Source organism: Capra hircus, chromosome 3 (genome assembly GCF_001704415.2).
Source record: "Capra hircus breed San Clemente chromosome 3, ASM170441v1, whole genome shotgun sequence".
Taxonomy (NCBI): domain Eukaryota; kingdom Metazoa; phylum Chordata; class Mammalia; order Artiodactyla; family Bovidae; genus Capra; species Capra hircus.
In genome coordinates this window covers 118,117,097-118,142,826 of record NC_030810.1, presented here as the reverse complement: position 1 = coordinate 118,142,826, position 25,730 = coordinate 118,117,097, and the positions used below count along the sequence as shown (strand labels likewise).

The 25,730-nt window shown below is 46.2% G+C and overlaps 1 protein-coding gene across 1 annotated transcript in view; it reads left to right on the top strand.

The window, feature by feature from the left end:
- Positions 1-23,683, top strand: part of ILDR2 (immunoglobulin like domain containing receptor 2) — a 73,364-nt gene extending 49,681 nt beyond the window's left edge. The window contains exons 5-10 of the mRNA XM_013975217.2: positions 1,917-2,063; positions 3,171-3,347; positions 11,929-12,042; positions 15,889-16,105; positions 17,234-17,915; positions 20,145-23,683. Coding sequence (XP_013830671.2) covers positions 1,917-2,063; positions 3,171-3,347; positions 11,929-12,042; positions 15,889-16,105; positions 17,234-17,915; positions 20,145-20,180 — 1,373 coding nt within the window. The 3' untranslated portion in view covers positions 20,181-23,683. The remainder of the gene's footprint in view (positions 1-1,916; positions 2,064-3,170; positions 3,348-11,928; positions 12,043-15,888; positions 16,106-17,233; positions 17,916-20,144) is intronic.

Here is a 25,730-nt window from a genome sequence, read left to right as displayed (position 1 = left end):
TAATAATTGAGAGCAACAGAAAGATACAAACTAATCCTGGTGATTGTTTTAGACTTGATTCAAGTTCTAAGAAATATCCAGAGTCCTCACAGTTGAGCTTCACTCTTCTGTGAAATCTCCAGATCCTTCCCCATTAGCTGGTTAACCCAAATACAGACATTCTTCTTACTGATGTCGATCCCAAGATCACAAATAGACATTTCTTTGTGATCCGCCTTATCCAGAGTTCAGTCAATTTGTACTCATTTTTTCATCACAAAAAAACCCCACAGTGTTACACTGCATTGCTTCAAACTAGATGTTGCATCCCCAAGTCTCAAGGAAGAGTTATTGTATTTCTCATACCTGGTCCTGGCCCTCCGAATTTCCACCCCCGCCTCTGACTCCAAGAATCCTTTCATGGCTAACATTTTTTGTTTCTCCAAGGCAACCTGCCAGTCTTTAATCCTTGCCTGCCTGACCCGAGTTGTAGCAACCATAGCACCCAGCTCTTCTAGTCCTCAGGGCCCATATCTATCTCAGGTCACATCGTGTTACTATGTCAGTGCAAAGGCAATACCAAAGCCTTCAACTGTCTACTGTCCTCAGCAAGAAGCTCTTCCAGAACATTCTGGCCTTCTCACTCCCGCCCTGAAGACAGGTGACCTAGTTAATTTGAGTGTGTTTCTGTTGGGTGAGTGAAGAGGGACACTTAGGAAATCTAAGTTGTGTGTTTTCTCTGAGAAAATTATGTTCTAAGCAAAGGTCAAATACTTTATCATTATCACAAAACCCTTTATCTAACCAAAATGTCGTATTCTCAAGATCCAAATGAATGTCTTATTTTGTTGAAGAAATATTTAATAACTAAAATTCAAACAAAATAATGTATACTTGAAGTTGGTTGCAAAGGGATTTTTGGTAGATGGTTTTCAATCAAAATGAATTGCTTTAATCTTTTGCTTTGAAAGGAAATCATGGCTCATTCCAGTCCGTCCCAGGCCCCCAGCAGGACATTAGGTCTTATAGCCAAGTCCCAAAAGCATGACATCAAGTCACTCGAGGGCCACAATCATTTTTTATCTAAGCCAAATGGAATTTGTTTCCTTTCTCTTTATCTGTTGGATAGGCAAATGAATTACATTCATGTTCACTCTCTGGCAGAGCTGTGAAAATAGCTGACGTTAACAAACGTGGTCAGATATGCACATTAGCCTTGCCAGTCATCACGGCCTGAATCACTGTAGTCCGTGGCTGTGCTAGCTATGTAGCATGGTCAGCCTGCCTGTGATCAAACCATTCTTAGGGGACAGGGACAGCATTTCTCAATCAGAGCCTATATCTCTAGTTTTTTTCTAGGAAATGGTTTTAATCTCAGCTCTGATGCTGCGCACAGGAAAGGTATCAAGAGGTGGTCAGCAAGGAAAGCAGATGGCTGCGTAAGGGACCTGGGCCGCCTACGGGTGTTCTGATTTAGACCACAGAGACATGGAGAACTTTTCTCAGGACTTACACTATTAAGCGATAAGATTAACTTGACTACAAAATATATGTATTCATGGAAAGCACCACTTTATAGCTCAGCAAGCAAAGTCCCTGTCCCTAGCCAACAATTTCTCTGCTCTTGTCCCCTACCTCTTCTGATACCACAATCAATAAGGTAAGCCCTTTCCCTGGAAAGGGGCCCTGCAGCTGCTCCCAGCGTTTCGTATTGGACATTATGTGTGCTCAGTATGACCCGGGTAACCGTCCCTGCCCTCCACGCCCCAGCCCTGGGACGGCCTGCACCTCTCAGCCTCAGAGCCCCTCCTGAGTCTGGGGGCTCTGCACCCTGTTACAAGGTGCCTTCTTCCCCAGGCCGCTCGCACTCTTTCTGGCACGGGGCGACCCCAGCAGGGGGCCGCCGCGAGTGTGGGTTTCTCTGTGCATCCTTCCAGAGTGGGTGTTTGTTGGTCTGGTGATCCTGGGAGTCTTCCTCTTCTTCGTCTTGGTGGGGATCTGCTGGTGCCAGTGCTGCCCTCATAGCTGCTGTTGCTACATCCGCTGCCCGTGTTGCCCAGACTCCTGCTGCTGCCCTCAGGCCTGTGAGTAATGTGACGCATGGGGAGACACGGATTGACCAAAAGAAACGTCACCTTCCCATCAGACAGCGGTGTGCCCTGAGCGCCTTGCCCGCCACCTTTCCTTCCACCCCAGAATGGATCATCCCAGACTGTCCTCTGCTGGGAGCCCCTGACTTCCTGAGATGACCATTCCTGTCTGCCTTCTCACACACAGGCGCCTCTCCATGCTTTTGATCCACACTTACCGCCCCTGCATTTGGAATTCTCTTTAACACTATTGAGGAAAGGAAGGGCGGGTTCAGGATGGTGAGGTTGTGGGGTAAGGATTTTGCCCTCTCCTTGGGCATCCAAACTAGAGAAAACTTTCTCTGGCCATGCCTCTCACAAGCAGAGCGCTCTTCTTTTTACCAGCAGCATATTCAAAGTGCAGCCTTTGGGTCCCCTCTAGCCACAGATGAGTTTTATTTACTCCTATGACAAAACGGTTCACAAAGGAACTAGTCCTCATTTGGGGATTCACAATTTTACCTCCCTAGCCAAGCCCATATAGGCATTAAGTTTGGCACCCCTGCCATAAACATCTTGAAGGAGAGAGACACAGTATGTGTCTTTAGTATCCTTAGGAACACAGCAGTTTCTGTGAGGTGTCAGGCTATTTGCTGTACTTTTGAACTCAAAGAGCAGGGCCATGTGTCAGCCCATTGCTGGCTTTGCCTCTCTAGAAGAGGTTAGGATCCTCTTGGAAGAAACCCTGGGCAGTCCCAGTGCTAGGCCTCCTACAGAGGGCTGAGGCGGCCTACAGACTGCCTCAGGGTGGTTACGAGTGGGCTGCTACTGTCACAGGGGAGGCTGCTGTGACAGCTCCCAGCACCACTGAATTACTCAGTTGCCAGGTACTACTAAACACTGTAATCCCTTATGTCACTGCTGGAGGAGTCCAAGAGAGTGGGGGAGAGTGTTTCCAATGAATCAAGTCAGGCCCAGTAGAACACACGCACATACACACGCAAGCCCGCGCCCGCGCATACATCCAGGAGCTTCCTTCAGCGCATCTTCAAGGAGTTTTGGTGTGAGGGTTGTGGAGGGTGGAACGATGTAACCTCTCTTGCTCTTCATCTCCCTCCACAGTGTATGAAGCAGGGAAGGCAGCAAAAGCCGGGTACCCTCCCTCTGTCTCCGGTGTCCCTGGCCCTTACTCCATCCCATCTGTCCCCTTGGGAGGAGCCCCCTCATCTGGCATGCTGATGGACAAGCCGCATCCACCTCCCCTGGCACCAAGTGACTCCACTGGAGGAAGCCACAGTGGTAAATGGAGTTCCAGACTGTCCTGCCCCACACTCCTATTGGGCTTCCACTCTGATTCCTTGCTGATTAAAACCATCAGCCCAATGATGCTTCTGTGGACAATGATTATCTCCATTCTGCAAATGGGATCCTGACAGCTGTATCAGATATCTCCTGAAATGCATGTCAAGCTTGCCAAGGGGTGCAGGACACAGCTGCCCCTTACTTTCTTCCTGGCCCCCACAATAACCAAAATTATAAGAAAAAGAAGCAAGGTACCCCCTGAATGTTGATTATTCAGTTAATAAATGGTTATCTCTTCCATACCTAGTGCTCAGGACTTTACCGGGTACTCTGAGGAATACCCAGAAGTGTAGGACATAACATGGTGTGTCTAGCCAGCAGCAAGGCCCAGCCAGGGAAAGAGAACAGACCTTTACTAGACAATTAGATGCTATAGTGTATGTACTGGGAGTTCAAAGAAGAAAGAGCTGGAACGCTTACAAAGTCTTCAGGGAGGAGGTGAGATTAGAGCTGGGCTTAGAGGAGTGAGACGGATTAGGAAAGCAGAGACACTCACAGGCCAGCATAGTGGAAACCCAGAGCTAAAAGAACAGTGTGTGTGTGTGACAGTGTCCAGCTTGTTGGTCTGACTGGAAGACCATGGAAGAGTATGGTGGAGCCAGATTAGGCAGGGCCTTGGAACCCCTCCAGAAGAGCCTGGGTTGGTGCCGTAGGAAATGAGAACCCCTGTAGCCAGGCTCCTGAGTGGCGAGGTGACATGCTGACAAAGCTGGTGGTGAGTAGGACAGAGGAGAACCAGAGACCTTGAGCCGAGGTGTGATCGATATGTTTCAGGTGGGACGTTATGATGCAGACAAAGGGAGCTGAGTGGCAAATCTGAGAGATGCTTTGAAAGAGGAAGCAGTTAGATGAGCCCAAAGTTGTCTAGTGGTGTATATCCTAGACAGAGAAGAAATAACTGGTAAGGAGAGTTTATTTGGATGATGACTAGCACCACTGAGGGCACGATAAATTTGTTATTATAGGTAGGGGTAGAAGAGTATTGGGGCGTTAAAATGTAGCTTTCTTAGAGGCATCTGAAGAGGACTATACAGAGTAGTAAGGTTAGAACTGTGTACAGAATATATTTAGGAGGTGACTTTTAAATCTCTAGTTGTAAATGAGCCACTAGGGTTGGTGAAACAGACGTTTCTCCCCTGGAGGGCTCTGGACAGACTTCAGTGGGAAGCGGGGGCGAGTGTCTACTTCATTTAGTGACCTGTCAGGGCTCCACCATGGAAGGGGTGGATATCCTCAGTGAGTAATTGGTACTTGTGTTTTTTCTCTCTCAGAAACTATTAGTAGAATTCTGACGTCTGAGACTGGGAATGAGTCACAGACTGAGAAGTAAAAGTTAATAATCAAGGACACACAGGGCATTAGAGAAATAAAGACAATACAGTCCATTTTCCCAAAGGACGGAGAGGACAAAAGAGGCATTAATAGGACTCGTTGCTGCCTTTTTCTCCCAGTCTTCTTTCTCTTTCCTTCCCACCAGGACCCTTCCCCCTTAGTTTTTATTGAGTAGATTCTCTTAATAAAATAACTGTTATTTATAGGATGGCAAATACTTCTGTCCTGTTTTCAGCTTTTTTCCAGTTCTTGCTTGTTGCAGTTCAATCATTTTGACTCCATCCTGCCATGCTAACCAACTGTAGTTAGAAGTGGCTTAAAAAATAGGAAAAAAATATGATTTCACATAGTGAGAAATTCCAAGGTAAGGTGGTTCTGGGGTTGGTTAATGGAAGAGTTCAAGTGGCATCACTGAAGGACCTGCTTCTTTCCATCTTCTGTTCAGCATCCCAAGTGCATCCTCTGTTCTCCTGGACGAGCTCCCCTCCAGATCCCATAGTCTCAGATACTGTATGCATTCAGAGATGGAAAAGATGCTTCTTCCTTGTGCTCCTTTTCCCAAGAGGGAGGAAAGCATTTCCATAAATCTCCTTCCCTTCCAGCAGACTTCTACATGTCATTTTATAGGCAAGAATTATTCCTGTCTCCATTCCTAAACCAGATTTGACTTGGACCCACCAAGACTCATCTCTTAGGCCAAAACACCTATTCACCTCGGAAATGAACAGTCAGAATTCTGTTAGCCAGGAAAAAGGGGAGGGTGCACAACCAGCTCTGGCCGCGGCTAGTCTGGCTCATGTTATCTGGCTTACTGAGTCAGGAGTGAATTCTTCACGATCCCTACCAGGCACATTTCTGTACTCATGGTCCCGTGGCCAGAGTTACTAATGGCATTTAGCTGTTTCTCCTTTAAGAAAGGTGGCTTAAGCCACTGTTCCATGTAGGTTGTTTTTCAAAGAATGTTAGAAGTGTTAAGAAATGCTGATTTATAAAGATGTAAATTTAGCCTATTTTATATTTTTATGCTACTTCAATTTTAGGGTAATCATCTAGCAACAGTAATTTTTCAGATTGCATTTGTACACAATACTCTTTGAATGTTCTGTGTAGTTGAAAAGGCATCTTTGATGAGCTATATATAGTATAGCCAGTTAGTTACCAAATGGGGGAGAGAGAAAAGGAATCCTGACTCCTTCTCCCATTCTCCATAGCAGCTATTTATTACCTCTTTACAAAAAAAAAAGAAAAGAAAAGAAAAAGACTGTCTCCTCCTGCCCTGCTCTGGATCCAGTGCTTTGTCAAGGTTCTCTTTTTATTGAATCTCCAGTCCCACCCCATTTCCACCTCCTGTTTCCGGCCTTTCCTTCTTCAGTGACTTCTTCCTATCAGCATTCAATACACGCTCAGATCTCTCGCATTAAAGTACAACAGTTTGCAAAAACCCTTAGTCTTCTAATGCTGCATCCCTGTGCACTGTCCCCATCACAGACAAACTCCTTGATAGAGTTTTCAATACTCAATGTCTCCATTTCCTCTCCTCAGCTAACTTCTGTCTCTCTGTCACGTTCACCACTCCAAAGACCAGCTCTTGCCAAGACTGCCTTAGCGCTAAATCTAATGGATGCTTCTCAAAGCTTGCCCCCCTTGACTTCTCAACAGCATTCGCCTCCCCGATGACACATTCATATGCTTTGCCCTCCTCAACACTGTATTTTGTGGCTTTTCCTAGCCATGTCACTGCATGCTGGCTGTTCTTCCTCTGCACATCCCGTAGATGTTGGTGCTTCTATTTTGTCCAAGGTCCTCTCCTTGGGAAATCTTACCTTGTCCATGGCCTCAGTCATCATCTGTACGCTGATGACTGCCAGTCTTTATGTCCATCCTCTCTCCTGTTCCTCAGTCCCACATATCCAACTGCCTTCTGGACATTCCTACCTGAATGTCTTTCAAGCATTTCCAGTTCAACCTCTGTCTAGGAAATGGAATTCATCTGCTGTTTCTCAACCGCAGACCAAATCCAGCATTTCTTATTTCAGCAGATAGCACTGTTACCCACCTAGTAGCCCAAACCAGACGTAGGGACTTGATCTTTATCCCTTCCTCTTCCTCACTTCTCTCATCCAATTGGTCACCAAGTCCTTCAGATAGGATCTCAAAATAACTTTGAATTGGTCTATCTCTACTCAACTATCCTGGTCATTGCTGCCATCATCTCCCACCTTAATTAATGCAGTTATCTCTTCCCTTGCTTGAATCCATTTTATTTTCATATCTACCTGGTCTCTACTCATCCTACTTAACAAAAGAACTGGATAGGCAAGTAGGGTTTTGAAATGTCATTTTTCAAACTAATAAGGATATATGCCTACTGTATGTATACAGAGAATATGCAAATTTTAAGCATCACTCCTCCCACAACTGAGCTGCTGCCACCCTGGGGGTGGAATCTGGCAGCTGTTCCATTATCCATAAACAGCCTTGCTTAGCTTATTAAGATAGGACAGGAAGAACAAGGCTATATACCCATGGATATCTGCCTTAGACACTTTTGCAAGTTCTACAAATCGGATTTGGTATTAAAGGGGAAATTAGCTGAAAAATAGTTGAGTCTTAATTGGGTCAGAATCATCAGCTCTAATCTTTTAACAATAAGAATTTTTAAAATTTGGCATCAAAATGAATATCCCCATATTGCCTCTCTACTAAAAATCAAAGTTGGTGAGGCTAGTAAATTAGAGGAGATGAAGTATGAAAACCACACCAACCAAAGGACTTGGACCAGACTGAAATTCAAAAGAGAAATAAATCTTCCATTGACCCTGAACTGAAACATCACCAGGAAAAAAGTCATTTTCCAAAAAATGCTGGTCTTTGACCAATAAAGATATTGTAGGATATTTGTTATTAAATATTATAGGATATTTCTTTTTAAAATATCACCACACCTCAGAGAGTTCGCTGATCGAAATTACAGATAAAAATCAGCCCAGCACCATTCTGTTTTCAAATCAAGAAAATTTTAATGAATGCCTACAATTCTTTTTTCTCAAGGAGTTTACAGTCCAGCAGAATGGTTTTGGGGGGCTTGTGAATGGAAATAAAATGAGTAAAAAAATAGAAAGGAGCATGTGATAAGACTGATCTCTGATGTCAGCTCAGAAAAGGCAAAGTCTCATCTGCTTGGCGGATCAAGAAAGGTTTTCTGATGTTCTCTATGCTCCTGAGTATATATGTCACACAGAGTCAGTTCCTACCACAATGAGAGAGTTAGTTATAGTGTGTTGCCTAATCGAATTTACAGCTTTTGATTAAAAAAAAAAAAAATCTTTTCAAAGGAGAAGCGCCTAGCTTTTTAACTGCTGAAACCAAATGGACGATGCCTCTGAAGACTGTCAGTGCTCCACTCTGTCCTTTTCAACAAAGGGGACAGATTTAGATTTCTGAAATTATGAGCTGGTGTGACTGAGAATCGGAGAAGGCAATGGCACCCCACTCCAGTACTTTTGCCTGGAAAATCCCATGGACGGAGGAGCCTGGTAGGCTGTAGTCCATGGGGTCGCTGAGCGTTGGACACGACTCAGTAACTTCACTTTCACTTTTCACTTTCATGTATTGGAGAAGGAAATGGCAACCTACTCAAGTGTTCTTGCCTGGAGAATCCCAGGGATGGCGGAGCCTGGTGGGCTGCCGTCTATGTGGTCGCACAGAGTCGGACACGACTGAAATGACTTAGCAGTGACTGAGAATAAAAGCTGAAAGTATTGGGGCTGGCCAAAAGGTGTGTTCAGGCTTTCCATAAGATGTTATAGGAAAACCCAAACAAACTTTTTGGCCAACCCGATATGTAGTATAGTAATGTCTCGTTATAATGCCAGTACTGAATGGCAAAGCTGACATCTTCATCTGAGACTGTAAATAGTTACTATAACTTTTCAGAGGCACGATAACCTATGCATACATGGTCAATCTGTGTCATAATTAGCGTAAATTGTTATAACGACACAGGAAGCAATCTAAGCTCCAATCCAAGTTGCAGTTTAGGGAGATTTCCAACTGTTACTTGGGGTGGCAGCCTTCTCTTACCACCAGGGGACAGCTGGTACATTGTTCCATATAGCAATACTCTTCCCCCTTTATCTAAGTATTACTGAATGTCTGCCATAACAGCGCTTCACATATTAAGAACACCTAGATAAAGACACAGCTGCAGGTAGAGTAGACCCCTTCTTTAAGGCCTGTAAACATGCTCCTTTTCTTAACTGAAAATATTGTTGTTTATAGTCCCTAAGTTGTGTCTGACTCTTTTGCAATCCTATGGACTGTAGCCCGCCAGGCTCATTTGTCCATGGGGTTCTCCAAGCAAGAATACTGGAGTGGGTTGTCATTTCCTTCTCCAGGGGATCTTCCTGGACCAGGGATCAAATTTGCATCTCCTACACTGGCAGGTGGATTCTTTACCTCTGAGCCACCAGGGAAGCAGACTAAAAATAGAATCACCAATAAAAGTAACAAAATTTGCCTAAACCTTGCTGCTCCCTCAAGCTACCATTCAAGTCTTCCCCTTCCTGTTCAAAATTCTCCAACAAACCCACCACATGTCTTTTCTGCCTTACTTTGTAATTCCCTGCAATACAGTTTCTATTCCTGATTTTCATTCATTCATTCATTCATTCATACAAACTCACATGTTTGGAGTGTCTGCAATGTGCTAGGCTCTATGGGAGGTGCTCAGGAATCATAGATTCACAGAGAGAACTGGTCCTTGATCTCAGGAAGTTTACAATCTAGACAGAGAAATTCTACTGTAAATAATCTCTCTTAAGAAAACATGAACCTCACACCCATCCCCAGGCTGGCACCATTTCAGCTCAAACAAACACACTATGTTTGTTTAGGAATATACTCTGTGTAGAGCACCATCCTGGGCGTTACACTGAGCTAGAATGATAAGCATTCTTTTCCCTCAAGAATCTTTTGGAAGATTAGACATTTATACATGTCATTTGAAACAAATAGGAATATATTAAGGGACATATGATGAAAGTTCAAAGTAAATGATTTGTAAGTTGGGGGTTGGATAGAGAGAGAAAAGAGAAAACTTTTTTAGCTAGAGAAAAAGAAAGTCTTTTGAATGAGATGTTGTTTGCACCGCCCCTAATTACAAAGAACTCGAAGTGCTCCACTGAGTTGGTCTTTGTTGTCTTTTTTCCCTTTTTTGGTTTATGTATTTGTCTTCTCTGCCTTATAAGATTATTTAAAAGGTGAAAATTATTAGTTGTATTTTGTAGACATGAAAACTGAATCCTGGATAGGTCACCACTTATTTGAGGCCCTTGTGCCCTACAGGGTGCCCAGTTCCCCACTTCCCAGCCCTGTGTTTTATCCATCAGACACAAATGCCTCAGAACAGACATAGCAGTTCCGTGGGATAATTGCATTTTAATTGAACTGTCTGTGGTACTCTGTAAACGCCTCTGCAGAGATGGAAGGGTGCGGAGGCTGATAAATAAAACCATTTCTGCTAATAATTGCTTCTGCATAAGGATTAAGGACCTAACCTCTGGGAGAAGGTGTCCCTAAAAAGCATGTGCTGAGATTCGTTACTTTTTAAAAGTAATTCCACAATTGAAGCTGAATGTGCACTGCCCATCCTGTGCTTATATAGAAACCAGTGCACCTGCAAATGGCTGTGTGGGCGTCTTCCCAGTTTTCAACACCAGGGCTGTGATTAGAGTTGGTGAAAGATGATATTTTAATCTTCCACATACATGCTTGTGTAGGGGGCTATGTCCACAGCAGGGGAACATAATCAGAGAGCAGAATGCTGAACTTTCTCCAGAGACACATGCAGTTGTGTGGCCTCCTTATGGTATTTTCCCTGCTCTGGGAATAGAGAATGTTGGGGGTGGGTCATCTGCTTCCATCCCCATTGTACAGTCCTGACTGGCTGCATGGTAGGATAGTGCCTTGGACGCCCAAGGTCTACCTCTGGGTCCTTCCTCTTTGTCTTCCTTTCGTCTCTCTCTGCTGCTTCTGGCCCCAGACTCCAGACAGACAAGAGGCCCAGTATTGTTGGGCTTCCTTCAGACTACATTCCAGTCCCAGCACTGCCACTTATTGCTGAGCAACTTATAAAACATCTCTGAACCAAAGTTTCCTCGTCTGTGAAGTGCGGCTGCTAACAACTGACTCCTTACACAGTTGCGAGGACTCAGAGTCCACAGAAAGCATGTAACGCAGTGCCTAGCACATCCCAGTGCCCACAAGTGTTGTCTGTCACCCCTGCTGTTCTGTCCCCATCCCAGTCCTTTCTCTTTCTTGTTTTCTCTTTGTCTTATCTGTGAATATTAGATCTGACTGTGTTTGATCACCCTTGGGGCTGGTACTGGATTAGATTGATGCTTAAGTGATACCGGGCTTCAGCAGCCTTTGTCTCTGACAACGTGAGTGATGAGAATGTAGAGGATGGTATTATCTCTCATGCTTTAGTTTTGTTTTGTTTTTATTAAGCCCTGAAAATAGCACCTGCCTGTAACCACACTGCAGCAGGTTGACTTAATCATGTCTAAAATATGGTATTCCCTTTCCTAAGGGGAAGATGCTAAAGAAGTAATAATGGAACCATAATTAGTAATACATCTATTTTGCATTTTATTTTGTTCTACTGTGTGTAAAGCCTGCAATCTAATATTAGCTCTTAGGCATCGCCTAGTTATGGAATTTTTGTACAATCTCCCAGGCAACTACAGGCTCTTAGGCCACCTGTGTCAAGGTCTCTGACGTTTGGGTATCTGTTTTAAAGCTACATGTGCTTCTACCAAGAGAAGGTATGATCCTCAGACGGTAGAGTGATCTGTATCCCTAGTCTAGAAAGTGGTCTTTTGTAGTGTGAGTATATTCCCCCAAACTTTGAGAAGATGATCTTTAAGTGCAGCTATAAGAGGTCAGAAGTTGGAAGGAGAGGTTACTGGAACACAATTTTTTTGTTGATATGCCAGTCCTCCATTCTAATGGAACCATCTGATAAAGGGTATGGTTCCATATATAGAAATATAGGTTACTATTTCTGGGTGATTTCAAAAAGAGTTGTTCTGTCTGGGACCCATGTTTTCTACTGGTAAGTTACATGGAAGTCACCTTTTCCTGATTTTTTTTTCAGCTTACTATCTTGTTTGTTTCTCAACAGTTCGCAAAGGTTACCGGATCCAAGCTGATAAAGAGAGAGACTCCATGAAGGTCTTATACTATGTGGAGAAGGAGCTGGCTCAGTTTGATCCAGCCAGAAGGATGAGAAGCAGATGTGAGCATCTGTTAGTTTTATGTGATCTGTGCATCATGCTAAAAGGGATTTGGGGGTGACCATACATGGGGAGCCCTTAGCTTTCAGGGTCAGAACTAGTCAGGGTGCTGGTGACACCACCCTCAAGAAAGTAGCTTTGAGTACGGAGGAAAGAAAAAAGGGGTTCTGGTATGATGAATAGGGCGATAACAGGGAATTATATCCAATATCCTGTGATAAACTATAATAGGATTTAAGAAAAAAAAGAATAGAGCAATCATGTACCATCTTGGCTTCTGTTTCCTCTCTCATGGGGCAGTCAGTATTGCTGGGCTGTGCAGTGGGGTTGGCACCATTTTATTAAAACAGCCTTTCCCTACTACTCCCTTTAAAATATATTCAAAATAATGGCTTACAATGTGGAAGCTTCAGTATCAGTTTTTTCCAACATGAAAGGCCCTAGCCTCGGATGACAGTCCAGCTGCCAACTTGCCATATCAATGAAAGTAAAAGAACAAGTCTGCCAAATGAACCTCATAAAAAAGATGCCTACATTCCTTTCAGATACCCAGGGGCAGAGACTGAGGGGCAAGCAAAAAGTCAAAAGAATGTTTTAATTATTGAGTCTGTAGGCAGCAGGGCCCCAACCCTTAACTCACCCACAGACCTTGGAGATTTTGCCGCTGACATAGCTGATTCTTGATTTGGACTCCAAATTACTATCTATCATGAAAAGCAACACAGGGCAGGTCTGACATGGACGGGCTAATTAATCAGAGGTGCTGGCAGGCGTGGGAGTGCGGTCACTACATTTCTCCCTTTGAACCCTCCTTGCCTTGGAACCAACTCCAGACTCAATGGCATTGTTGGGAAAACAGTCCCAGACTAGAGGAACTTTATTCAGATTAAGGACAACATATTCCTCCCAGTTTGCAATTCTAATTTCATCCTGTCTGAGTTGCATCCATTGCTGCCTCCTCCCACCACACTGGCTATAAAAAGACCATCTCCAGATTGGAATGTCAGGAATGCAGATGTCACTGCACTTGACAAGCTAGTTGTAACGGTGTTGTCATGGATCCCTGTAAGGGGACAGACACAGAGATAGTCAGAGTTCAAGGAAAAAGAGCCTGTGGGGGAAATCTGTGAATTCACAGCTCAGAGAAAAAACAGAGGTTAAAAATAAAGGGTAGATCCCGGTTTAGATGATGTCTCCCGTCTGCCTGGATTAAAGTGGTCTCCAAAGGCCTGGCTGGCCAGAAGGTAATGAACAAGGAATCTTAAGAGTCCAAGGGGTGGCCTGGGTCAACAGATGAAGAAACAGAAGCCCAGAAGGTTGAAGTGACAGTTTCAGGGCTACAACCCAGGTCTGCGGATTGCTGTCCTGTGCTTTTCTGCCTAACTAGAAACTTTGGAGCCAACTGTGGATGGTGCCATGGCTGCAGGAGGAGTTTATATTCAAAGATCACAGCCTTCTAACTCTTAGGACTTTAGGATGTTGGAGCTGGAAGAGACTGAGATTGCTGAGTCTACCTCCCTCATTTTATGGAGGAGGAAAGGGAGGCAAGGGGAAAGTCACCAGTGCCAGCACTCACTGCCAGTGCCAGAATTGGAACCCAGAGCTCCTGGAACCTGCAGGTTCCCATTGCAATAACTGCACAGAGATGAAGCAGAAATCTAAGTTCTCTTTACTCTGAGAGGATCTATCCCTGAAGAGCAAAGTAAACCCTGGGATGGATCATGGCCATGGGATAGTCTTGAAGATCTCATCCTAAAAGGAGCCACACTTAGTTTCAGGTATGGCAAAGGAGTAACAGATTCTGTGAGAAATGGGAGTTTCAGAGTCAGGCCTATGAATTTCCCAGACTGTGTGATCCTCATTCACCTGCTCCCTGTAAGTAGGGGGTTGCTCTGGGGATATTTTAGTCTGCAATCAGCAAACCACAGCTCCCAGGGCATGTATGTTCCACCTCCTATTTTTGAAGTAAATTTTCTTGGAACACAGCCATGCCAATCTACTTGTCTTATCCATGATTCCTTTCATATTGCAATAGCAGAGTTGAATAGCTGTAACAGTAAGACTGGCAAAGCCTACAGTGTTTACTATCTGGCCCTTTACAGGAGAAGTTTGCCTCTCCTGCCCTAGAGTTCCATTGTTAGGTGTCTCTGAAGTGGGGGATGTTGATGTTCATGTTCACTGTGGCAGAAGTTTCAGAACAGCATACAGCCTGGACTATCCATCATATGAATGGAGAAACATCTCTCCCTATCTGAAGAGATGAAAAATGTCCATTATTGCCTGAAGTTTAAGGCACGTTCTGAGCATATAATGTAATTTTTCAATAAACACACTTGGTGCATTTTAAAGTTCTCTTCTGTATAGTTCCCAGAAGACTGGAATTCACTGGCATTGTGAGAAAAGGAAGAATCTAGATTTTATTAATCAATAGGATCTGAGTTATTTCCCTTTAAAATAGGCAGGCACTAGACCATTCTCCTTACGAGGAAGAAAAGACTTAGATTATAATTAAAAACCAGCTGATCACATGACCAAACTGAATGGCATTCCTGGTCAGCCCTGTGTCCTGGTGAAACAGGACAAGGAGGTTGTGTTTATGCTGTGCAGGGAGGCCCTCCCTTCCCTTCAGGGGTGGGAACCAGCAGAATTCCTCTGCTTCTCTGAGGACAGTTGGGGATAGGGAGGAGATAAGGTAGACGGGAACCTGAGACACGCACTTGTGCTTCCCACATCTGATCTTCGTTTACCTCTCATTCGGCAGCCAGGCCCTACATCTTATAATTGTTGATTTTGATAATAGTTTGAAGTTCAAAGGACTTTTAGAAAACAATGGATTTTCAATGGATTCAGTTACATTACAAATAGATTTGCTAGATTTATTTTTTAAGTAATGTGAAATTCAATCCATTTCAAAGTTTTATAAATAAATAGTTTCTTTTTTTTTTTCTTTCTTTCCAGATTGTGATTCTGGTCCTTATTCACAAGCGCTTTTGGGAAAAGCTACTTAGGCCACCCTAAAAAATGAGAAAGCCATGACCATCCCCTCCCTTTTTACATTTTTGGGCTGGGACCAGAGCATAAGTGGAGGTCCATAGACCATAAGTGCAGCCTCACCTTCCCCTTTTATTCCTGCACTTCCAAACAGCTATCCTGGCCATCCATAGCCACATACACACCTGGAACAGTCTGGGGAGTGAAGAGGTCTACTCAAGCCACAGAAATGGACTTGGTACTGTTCAGGGAAAATATTCCAGGTTCCTGGATGAACATCCAGAAGCAGGGTGTGCACACTCTCTTCGTCCTATGGACTCCTTGCTCTGTGGGGAGGGGCACAGCAGCAGCTGGGATGGGGTTTGTGTGAAGCACGGCATGGGACTGGCTCTGAAGGTTCCATCTTGGGACTCAGATAACAGCAGGGAAGATACTGTGATCTGTGGCTTTTCTCTTTGCCCCCTTTGCCACATGCCTGGGATCATCATGGCTCATCACTGATATAAACAAGAAGAAGCAAAACATTTGAGTGAGGATGATGGCATACTAGGAGGAGACCAGCTGCAGAGAGCCTAAGTTCTGGAAAGCCTGCCTTAGGTGGAACAATAACAATTGTTTTCCTATCCTAAGAACAGCATGTGGGAAGCCTCCCCTCTGTAGGCAACTAGGCTTCCAAGCGAAGCCAGTTCCTGCTGAGCTAAGAACATAAATACCAGTTCAGGTCTACAGCCCATCCTGGGCAGGATTGAGACTCTCGGGTGGGAATTTCCCAAAGATTCCAGTCTTAGCCCTTAACCAAGTTCCTGTTCTGTCCTACAGGTAGAAAGCTCTGTCATGCCTAGTTTTTGTCCTTGCAGATAACAATACCATCTCGGAACTCAGCTCTCTGCATGAGGAGGACAGCAGTTTCCGCCAATCTTACCATCAGATGCGGAACAAGCAGTTCCCCGTGTCTGGGGACTTGGAGAGCAATCCTGACTACTGGTCAGGTGTCATGGGAGGCAGCAGTGGGGCCAGCCGGGGGCCATCGGCCATGGAGTATAACAAAGAGGATCGGGAGAGCTTCAGGCACAGGTGAGGATAACTGTGGCAAGGCAGCTCTGGTGCCAGGCATGAGGAGGCAAAAGCTGGGAGGCAGGATGGGTCTGAGGCTGCAGTGATCCGAGAATGGCTTTGTCTGCCCTTCTAGGTTATCTTGCCTCATCTCTCTGTGGCTATTGAACACCCCTTTCCCACATGTATTAAGCAAGGGAACGCTTGGGGCACTGTGTACAGAGGTAGTCAGTCAAGGCTCTTTGAAGAGGGTTCTCTAGACCCTTAATGAACCCTGTTGACATTTCTCTGCCCTTCTCATATATTTTATCTTGTAACCTCTAAAAGACCCCACCCATCATCTCTCTCATTTTTGAGCATCTGTTCTGTGAAAGGTCAAATGCCAGTTATGTTATACTGTTGGATTTGATTCTCATAATTCTAAAAGGCAGGTACTATTAATGTCCTCCCAGTTTTAGTTGGGGAAACTGAAACTAAGGAACATAGACAGGGTCATGTGGCCAGTGAATGTGAACGGACAAGGTGTGTGTTTGGTTTGGTATGGCCAATGCCCACTGATAGCACCTTCCCCACTCACCTATCCTTTATATTGAAGGACAGTAGATATTGCTTTTCTCTCAGAGAACCAGCTGCGGGGTCCCTCTGGCCTGCTGTCCCACGAGGTAACTTGCCCTCCGCTCTGAGGAAGGAAAAGGCCTCTCTGTTTATCACCAAATATTACAGGGCTCCGTGGGCCACAGCTGTTTGGACAGCAGGCCACATCGCCTATGCCAGCTTTGAGGGTGTGAGAAGTGTGTCAGGAGGCTGTCAACCAGAGGTCATATCAAAATGGCCAAAAGAAGGCCCCATGTGTGTTTTAGCACCGTGTAGATCACAAAGTCGTTTTATTCACACAGCCCTTTAATGCTTAACGCTAACTCACCAGATGGACGCACGCCTTGACTTGGCTGTGATTCTGAGGCGTGAGAGGTGCCTGGGGTGATGCATCCAGCCAGGAGCAGAGCCCTGTCGGGCCGCGCAGTCTCCTGAGCGAGGCCCCAGGCACGATGGGGTCCTTAGATCCGAGCTCAGGCCCCCTGCCTCGCGCGCCTGACAGGTCTCGGGTACCTGGGCCTTTCAAGGACTGACCAGCGCCTCCTCTGCCCGCAGCCAGCAGCGCTCTAAATCGGAGATGCTGTCCCGGAAGAACTTCGCCGCTGGGGTGCCGGCCGTCTCCATGGATGAGCTCACGGCCTTTGCCGACTCCTACGGCCCGCGGTCCCGCAGGGCGGACGGCAACAAACAGGAGCCCCGAGGCGGGAGCCGCTTCGAGCGCTCGGAGGCGCGGGCGCACGGGGGCCTCTACCAGGACGGCTCGCTGGAGGAGTACTATGGGCCGCGCAGCCGCAGCCGGGAGCCCCTGACCGACGCGGACCGCGGCTGGTCCTACAGCCCCCCGCGCCGGCGGCCGCCGGACGACGCGCACTTGCCGCGCCTGGTGAGCCGCACGCCGGGCACCGCGCCCAAGTACGACCACTCGTTCCGCGGGTCCGGGCTGGAGCGGCAGGTGCGGCCGGAGGGCGCCAGCCGCGGCGGCAGCCTCGAGACGCCGTCGAAGCTGAGCTCACAGCTCGGCCCTCGCAGCGCCTCCTACTACGCCTGGTCGCCGCCGGCCACCTACGAGGCGGGCGCGCCTCCGGGCGACGAGGAGGAGGAGGACACGCCCGACGACACGTTGCCTCCCTACAGCGAGCTCGAGCTCAGCCGGGGCCCGTCCTACCGCGGCCGCGACCTGCCCTACCACAGCAACTCGGAGAAGAGGAGGAAGAAGGAGACACCCGCCAAGAAGACGGTGAGGCCCAGGCGGCCTCCCCGGGGGCCGGTGGGCACGATCGCCAACCGGGGGCCGCGGGGCTGGGGAGGAAGGGGAACAGAGCAGGAGCGCCCTGCCCTAGATGCGCAGAAGCCCGGTGGGGCCGGGTGGAGAGAGCAGGCCCTCCTGCTTGGGGAATCCGGATGTTAGGCTGGTTTGTCCCCCACCTCCTTCTACCAAGGCAGGACCAGGTGAAGTAACTGGGCTTGGAGCCCGAAGCGTTGAAAAAAAAGCGGAAGTAGCAGATATGCAGGTGTAGCAGATTAGCATTAACGGCCAGCTTTAAGAAGCATTTAGCCTCAGGGATTCTAGGGGTTCATTCCCACCACAAGCCTTTAGGTGGGTTTCTGAGGTCTGCATTCCGACGATCTATGCTCTGTGCATGCTTCTGTGTGCATTCCTTCCTACCACCTGCTCCCTTTAGGGTGAGGGTTTGTTCAGTTCAGTTCAGTCGCTCAGTCGTGTCCAACTCTTTGCGACCCATGAATCGCAGCACGCCAGGCCTCCCTGTCCATCACCAACTCCTGGAGTTCACTCAGACTCACGTCCATCGAGTCAGTGATGCCATCCAACCATCTCATCCTCTGTCATCCCCTTCTACTCTTGCCCCCAATCCCTCTCAGCATCAGAGTCTTTTCCAATGAGTCAACTCTTCGCATGGGGTGGCCAAAGTACTGGAGTTTCAGCTTTAGCATCATTCCTTCCAAAGAAATCCCAGAGCTGATCTCCTTCAGAATGGACTGGTTGGATCTCCTTGCAGTCCAAGGGACTCCCAAGTGTCTTCTCCAACACCACAGTTCAGAAGCACCAATTCTTCGGCACTCAGCTTTCTTCACAGTCCAACTCTCACATCCATACATGACCACTGGAAAAAACATAGCCTTGACTAGATGGACCTTTGTTGGCAAAGTAATGTCTCTGCTTTTCAATATGCTATCTAGGTTGGTCATAACTTTTCTTCCAAGTAGTAAGCGTCTTTTAATTTAATGGCTGCAGTCACCACCCGCAGTGATCTTGAAGCCCCCCAAAATAAAGTCTGACACTGTTTCCACTGTTTCCCCATCTATTTCCCATGAAGTGATGGGACCAGATGCCATGATCTTCGTTTTCTGAATGTTGACCTTCAAGCCAACTTTTTCACTCTCCACTTTCATCAGGAGGCTTTTTAGTTCCTCTTCACTTTCTGCCATAAGGGTGGTGTCATCTGCGTATCTGAGGTTATTGATATTTCTCCTGACAATCTTGATTCCAGCTTGTGCTTCTTCCAGCCCAGCGTCTCTCATGATGTACTCTGCATAGAAGTAATAAATAAGCAGGGTGACAATGTACAGCCTTGACGTACTCCTTTTCGTCTTTGGAATCCCCTGCTCCCTTTAGGGTGAGGGTTTGTAACTTGCATCAAATGCTGGAAGAGTCCACATTCCAGAGAAGGTCAGTAGCCATTGGTATTTATGAAGGACAACTCACTTCTTTTTTTCCTTTGACGTTTTATTAAGTGTAAACTGTACTATGCCTGTATATGTGAAGGAAATCTTTCCGTCCCTGCCCAACTCATTTGTCTCTTGCATAAGTGGCCTTATTTAGACTTTATTGTTTTCCCTCTAAATGCCGAGAGCAGCCCAGTGAATCCTGCAGCCCCCTAATGTGAGCTCTGAACCTCAGAGATTGTTGGGGGACAAATCACAGATCACTGTGGGTTTCCAGGGTGCCTATGTGCTCCAGAAGCCCTCTCCAAGCCTGGGTGCTACTGCCTCCTCCTCAGCTACCCTGCCTCTCTCATGTTTTGTTTTTCTCATGGTTCCAAGCAGCATATTTGCTTTAGTGTATAATATGGGGAGAGAACATGAACATAAAAAGGTTCTGGCATGATTATTAACCCCTCCAAAACAAAACCTGCAATGACCCAAGTATTATGAGAAGGAACTTTCAGGTGATGTCAGATTTATGGTGCACCATCCACACCAGCTGTTGTGGAACTGTAAACATTTTAGTTATCCCTAAAGGCATGAGAGGTTTTTCTGTGGTCATGGAACTACGTTCTATAAGATGTGCGTTGGCTTCAGCACCAATTGAGGCTTAGGGGCATTAGTCACAAGCTTAATGAAATGTCCTAAAAGTCAGAGTGTGAGGCTCTGAACAGGTGTGGATTCTTCCCAGGGACCCACTGGTTGTGTTTCTTTAATCAGGCTTTTTCTGTTCTTTCCCCAGAGTGACTTTCCCACCAGGATGTCCCTTGTGGTCTGATGTTTGTTTTCAAGACAACTCTCTGAATGACTAGGAATTGGCAACAAAACACGGGAACAAGACACAGATCCAAGAGCCAGCAGGCCCGGGACCTTCTTGGGCCACCACCTTGGAAGATTTGCTGATCTTTGCTTTGGCAAGGGATGGGGGCAGCCTTTAAGGGAGGCTGATTGCAAACCTCAGTGCCCATCTAACTAGTTTGAGAAACTTATCAAGAAAACTACAGGTGAACACATTCCCACACATGGAGTTTCTCACCCACAGAGTTCATCCTGTCCTGTCTCCTTCCTTAATCAAACCAGGATTCCTTTTCCATTTCTGAAAGAGAGTTAGCTCTGGACTGCTCATCTCCAGATAATGCCTCTGCTACAGTCTGCTTTTCCATACCTCCTGTGCTGTGCTTAGAAACAGAACCGATTACTACTATTAGAAGGCCTTCACCCACAGCGGAAGATAGCTTCAGGCAAAGTACACCTTTTAGCCCCATCACTTCCCAGTCACTTGTCAATGACTGTTGTTACACTGAAATCAGGCCTGTGGTGAACTCAGTGACCATGACCTGCCGGACAATCACAGAAATGACTTCAATTTGCTGTTCCTAATGACAGTTCTTGGCTGGAACAAAACAAGAGCTGTCAAAGTGGTATTTCTTTTTCCATTCTGAGAACACAAACTGCTTTTTCTCTTTTGTCATAGCAACATGAGTCTTGGACAGCAAGGGCTCTTCTCGTCCTCCCCTTTCCGGGACTGTCCACAGGTCGGTGCCACACACAGAGCCCTGCGTCCCTCTGCACAGGGGGCTGATTAGGTTGTCATCAGGTGCCTTTTGCGTTTAAAATACTCATATGAAAGAGAAGAGGGGAAAAAAGAGGAGAAGAGAATAACACAAAGGAAAAATGAGAAAGAATCTGAGAAGAAAAGAATGTGTGGTCTCACTATGTGTTGAGTATGGGCCACTTCCTCCACAGGTTCTGCCTGCTCTTCTGTGTGTTTCATACTTCATTTACCATGAGTTGTTCCTGCCCATCCCAGTTTCATCATTCCAGGACGCCTGAGCGTGGAGCAGGCATCCCTGGGCCTCACCAGGCTGCCGCTCTAGATGCTCTTGGGAGATGAGGGATATTGCTTTCTCAGAAAGGAGCACTTCCTACTCCGTGTGTGCATGCTAAGTCACTTCAGTCGTATCTGACTCTTTGCGACCCCATAGACTGTAGCCCACCAGGCTCCTCTGTCCATGGGATTCTCTAGGCAAGAAGACTGGAGGGGGTTGCCATGCCCTCCTCCAGGGGATCTTCCCAACCCAAACCTGCTTCTCTTACATCTCCTGCATTGGCAGGTGGGTTCTTTACCACTAGCACCACCTGGGAAGCCCTTTTCTACTCCCACCCCTGCCTAAAGGATAGATTTTGGTTAAATCTCAAATCTAGGACTCTCTGGATTTCATAATTTGTATAGATTGGTAAAAAAAAAAAAAAAGGCTACAAACTCTTCCCCTCTCATCAGAGGTGCCATCTATTTCTCAACCCCTTGAATTTGGGATTGGCCATGTGATTTGATTTAGCCAGTGGCCTAATAACAGATATGATAGAAGCAGAAACTTGACAGATTCTTGTGCATGAGGAAATTTGTCCTCTCTTGCTGCTTTTGGGAACCTTGCATCACCACCAGGTAAATTAGCCTGGCTGGCCTGCTGCATGATGAAAGGGCCCAGTTACCGCCATCACTCTAACTGGCAGCCTATTAACTCTCAGCTGATTGCAAACATGAGTGATCCCAGCCAAAACCAAAAGAAAAATTGCCTAGCTGAGCCCAGCCCAAATTGCTGATTTCTACCCAAGGCATGAGAAGCTGGTCCACTCTTTAAATGTTCATTTTTCTTCAAGGAAAAAGCTGACTTTTTTTTTTTTTAATTGTCTGAATATTTAACCCCCCAAACCCTGACTCTGTCTAACCTTAGGTGAGTGCTGGTCTCTACTTTCTTTGACAGACTTTTGTCAAAGCTTTTCACCCCACACTCTTATGGTGGGATACTTGGTTAGGTCCAATCACTGGTAGACAGTGTTGCTTGGTCTCTGTATCCCTCTACTTCAGCAGGCTGCATCCTCTATCTGTGGATCCATGGACAACTGCTGAAGAAAGTTTCTTCCTCGGCATCTCTTTGGTCTTCTCCAGAACCACCTGACTGAGGCTAGACCCTTTTCTCAGAGTACCATTGCACTGATGTCCATTTAATTCATGGCATTTCCAAACCAGTTCTATGTGTGCAATGAAATCAGTGGCTGGGTGAGGGTCAGAAGGATGAGTTGATATCATTGCTGGGGGTAGAACTGGCCTGCCAAAGCACTTCATAATGGCCTTGGCCTGTATGAGTTGAACCAGGAGGACAATTCAGTCCACTGCTGGCACTTCCAAGGGCTGGAAGACACAAGCCATAACCCTGGTGCTGAGTTTTTAGACTTGCTAGTGTCCTTGTCGTCTGAAAGCCTAGGTCTCATCTGTCTGTTTGGGCCCCATTTCCACTGGAAAAGATGATTAAAACACCAATTCTTAGTCACCAGCTTTGGATTTTAAATTGCTCAGGCAGTTTTGGAGAATCTTGGGTAGCTGAAGTAGTTATTATTTCTTTATACTGAGCACTGTGTCAGGCTATTCACCACCAAAGAGCCCCATAGCACCAGCTGCAGAGACCGAAAATACTGCTTTCATTAGCCGGGGGCATGTACGATTTTGGTGAAGGGAGCCATGGGAAAGAATTATTAAAATCAGAAACCTGAAGGCAACAAAACTACCGACAGACAATAAAAAGTACGAAGATGATAACAGACTACTGAAATAACCTGGGTACATGGGACCAGGTTGTCCTCGGAAGGGCTGCATAAATCACTCAGACCTCCAGGTTTCTGGTCAAGAGAGAAAACCGTCATTTCTGGGTATGTGGACAGGAGATAAGTCTGACCGGACAAGTAAAGGCAAAGCTGGCCATCCTCAGCACCCTGGCTTTTCTCAGCACATCCTTCTGTTTCTTTTCCCCTGACTAGTCCTGTGTAGAAAGTGCTTACACATGTTAGCTTCCTTCCTTTATTTTACTGGGGGTAAAAGATTAGGCTTGTGTAAGACGAGATTTCTGTCCATGCATGCGTGCACGCTCAGTCAGTCAGTCAGGTCCAGCTCTTTGCAGCCTTATGGACTGTAGCCCGCCAGGCTCCTCTGCCCTTGGGATTTCCCAGGAAAGAATACTGAAGTGGGTCACCATTTCCTCCTCCAGGGGATCTTCCTGACCCAGGGACTGAGCCTCATCTCCTGCGTCTCCTGCTTTGGCAGTTGGATTCTTTACCACTGAGCCACCCGGAAAGCCCACTCTGTCCATGGGGACCCTGCAACTGAATAGAGGAAACAAGAAATGCCCAAGAAAGAATTGGGAGATTTTATACATATAATATGAAATACTGCTATGGATAAATCACAACAAACCCAGAGAATTAAAGTTTTTTTATTTAAATGGGTATATTTTGACATCTAAGTGTTGTGTGTATTTGTCCATCCATCCTGTTTAAAGACATACTCAGTGATCTGAAAAGCCAGTATTAGAAAATCTGAGCTGAAAGAGGTGAGTTAGAATGGGGAGGGGTGAGAGGCAGAGGGCTGAGGAGGAGGGTGCAGGAGCGTGTTTGCCTGTGCGTCACAGCTGAGTCAGGGACGTGCCGGATGAGGGCGCAAGGAGGCAGGTGGCGGGTAGATGAACTTCTCTAGGCCATGCAGACTCATGAGGAAGCTGGGAGCATTTGCCATGGACCTGGTCCTCATGGGGTGCTCTCTATCTGCTCCTCCAGGGGTTCAGCTCTGTGGCCATGGAGCGTTGCTGCCCACCTTCACTCACACAGGGACCATCTTGCAGAGATGATGGTTCTCCCAGCTCCCTTTCCACACCAGGCAGATTGTGCGAACTGGGCATGGGAAACGGCTGTCACTCTAGCCTAAGGAACACCCAGACCAGCCACATCTGTCAACACTTCTAAACAGTCTGAAAGACTTCATACAGGTAATCCAGTCAGACCTTAGGCAGCCTTTGAGAGAGGCTGAGGTCACTGACTGCGTTGTAACCCACCCCCTCTTTTCTTTATAGATGGAGAAATAAACCACTGCTGCCATTAGTGAAGTCAAAAACCTAATTGAGTCTTTTCTTTTGGATTAGCATTTTCCCAAATTGTCTAGCCGTACAAATTACCTGGTTGCTGTTAGAGATGTACTGTTGGGCCCTGCCCAGAAGATTGATAGGATGGGTCTGGAGCTAGGATTTGTACTTTTAACATGTGTTTCAGGAGAGTCCTGTGATCACATGTATTTGGAAAATCTTACACTAGCTCATACCTCATCAGGTGCCCCAAACCCTGAGGGTTCCTTGGGCTTCAGATATTTTTCTTCAGATGTCCTGGTGAGGTCGCTCATACTCCCTTGGGCCTGAAAGTGGCGAAGCCCCCAGCAGTCTCACTAGGATGGTGGTGACTGGCTTACCAGGGTCCAAGGGTAGGAGAACTGTGCAAGGCAGAGGGAAAGGATGGCTAGGAGCCCACCCTAGGAGGCTGCTCCCAAGGCTTCCAGTTCTGGAACAGAGATCCTGTTGTGACGATTTCAGATCTGACAAGAATTGCAGGTAATTTTCTCATTCCCCTGATGTCATTCTGAGCAAAACTTAGATCATGAATAGAAATAAACAAGACCTTTGGGGGAATGGCAAAAATAAATCATTTTTTGAAACATTCAAATCGCAGCCTGACTGGTCCACACCTACTTCCTCCGTAAGACCCAAATTGAATGAGCAAAAATAATAAAAATCTATGTTACATATCCTTCCAACATCAGATTTAAATGCTGCCACAATCTTACAGGGTTTTGAAATTGATTTATAGAATGTAGAGATTCAAATTCACCAAAATGGGGGCCAGGTACTTAAAAAAAGTGCCTAGATTTTTCCTGCCCAGATGCTTCCTCCTTTTCACCCAGGAAACTATTCAATGAAGCTCCAAGTAAGGGACTTTTAATGTGAGGATGGAGCAAGGATAGTGTGAGCTGCTTTAAGAGGGTGATAAGAATAAAGTCTGTATTATTTTTATGGTGTATTACTGTTTACAAAAACTTTCACATGCATTATTTCATTTGATTCTCTCACAGTGACCTCTATGATAAAGGCAGGGTGGATGTGCTGATCCCATCAAACAAAAGGTAAAACTGGAACTGACAAAGGCTAAGTGATGTGCCTATGACTTTTTAAATCATAGAGCCAGGCCTTCTGACTCTCTCTCAAGGGTTCTTTCCAATTCCTACAGTACTTGTGGGACTGGAATCAGCCCAGCATCTGGGAGAAGAGTCCTGGCGGTGATGCTCACTCATGACATCACTGGAATGAACCTGTGGAGACAAGCACTGTGGGTTCTTCATCTTGCCAAGCATCGGTCCTCAAATGCTGCTGTGAGAGGAAGTCCGTTCTATTCAAGGAGGCTTTCATTAGCCATGTTGGAGTTGAGAAAAGGTTTTGATAAAAATGTGCTTTAG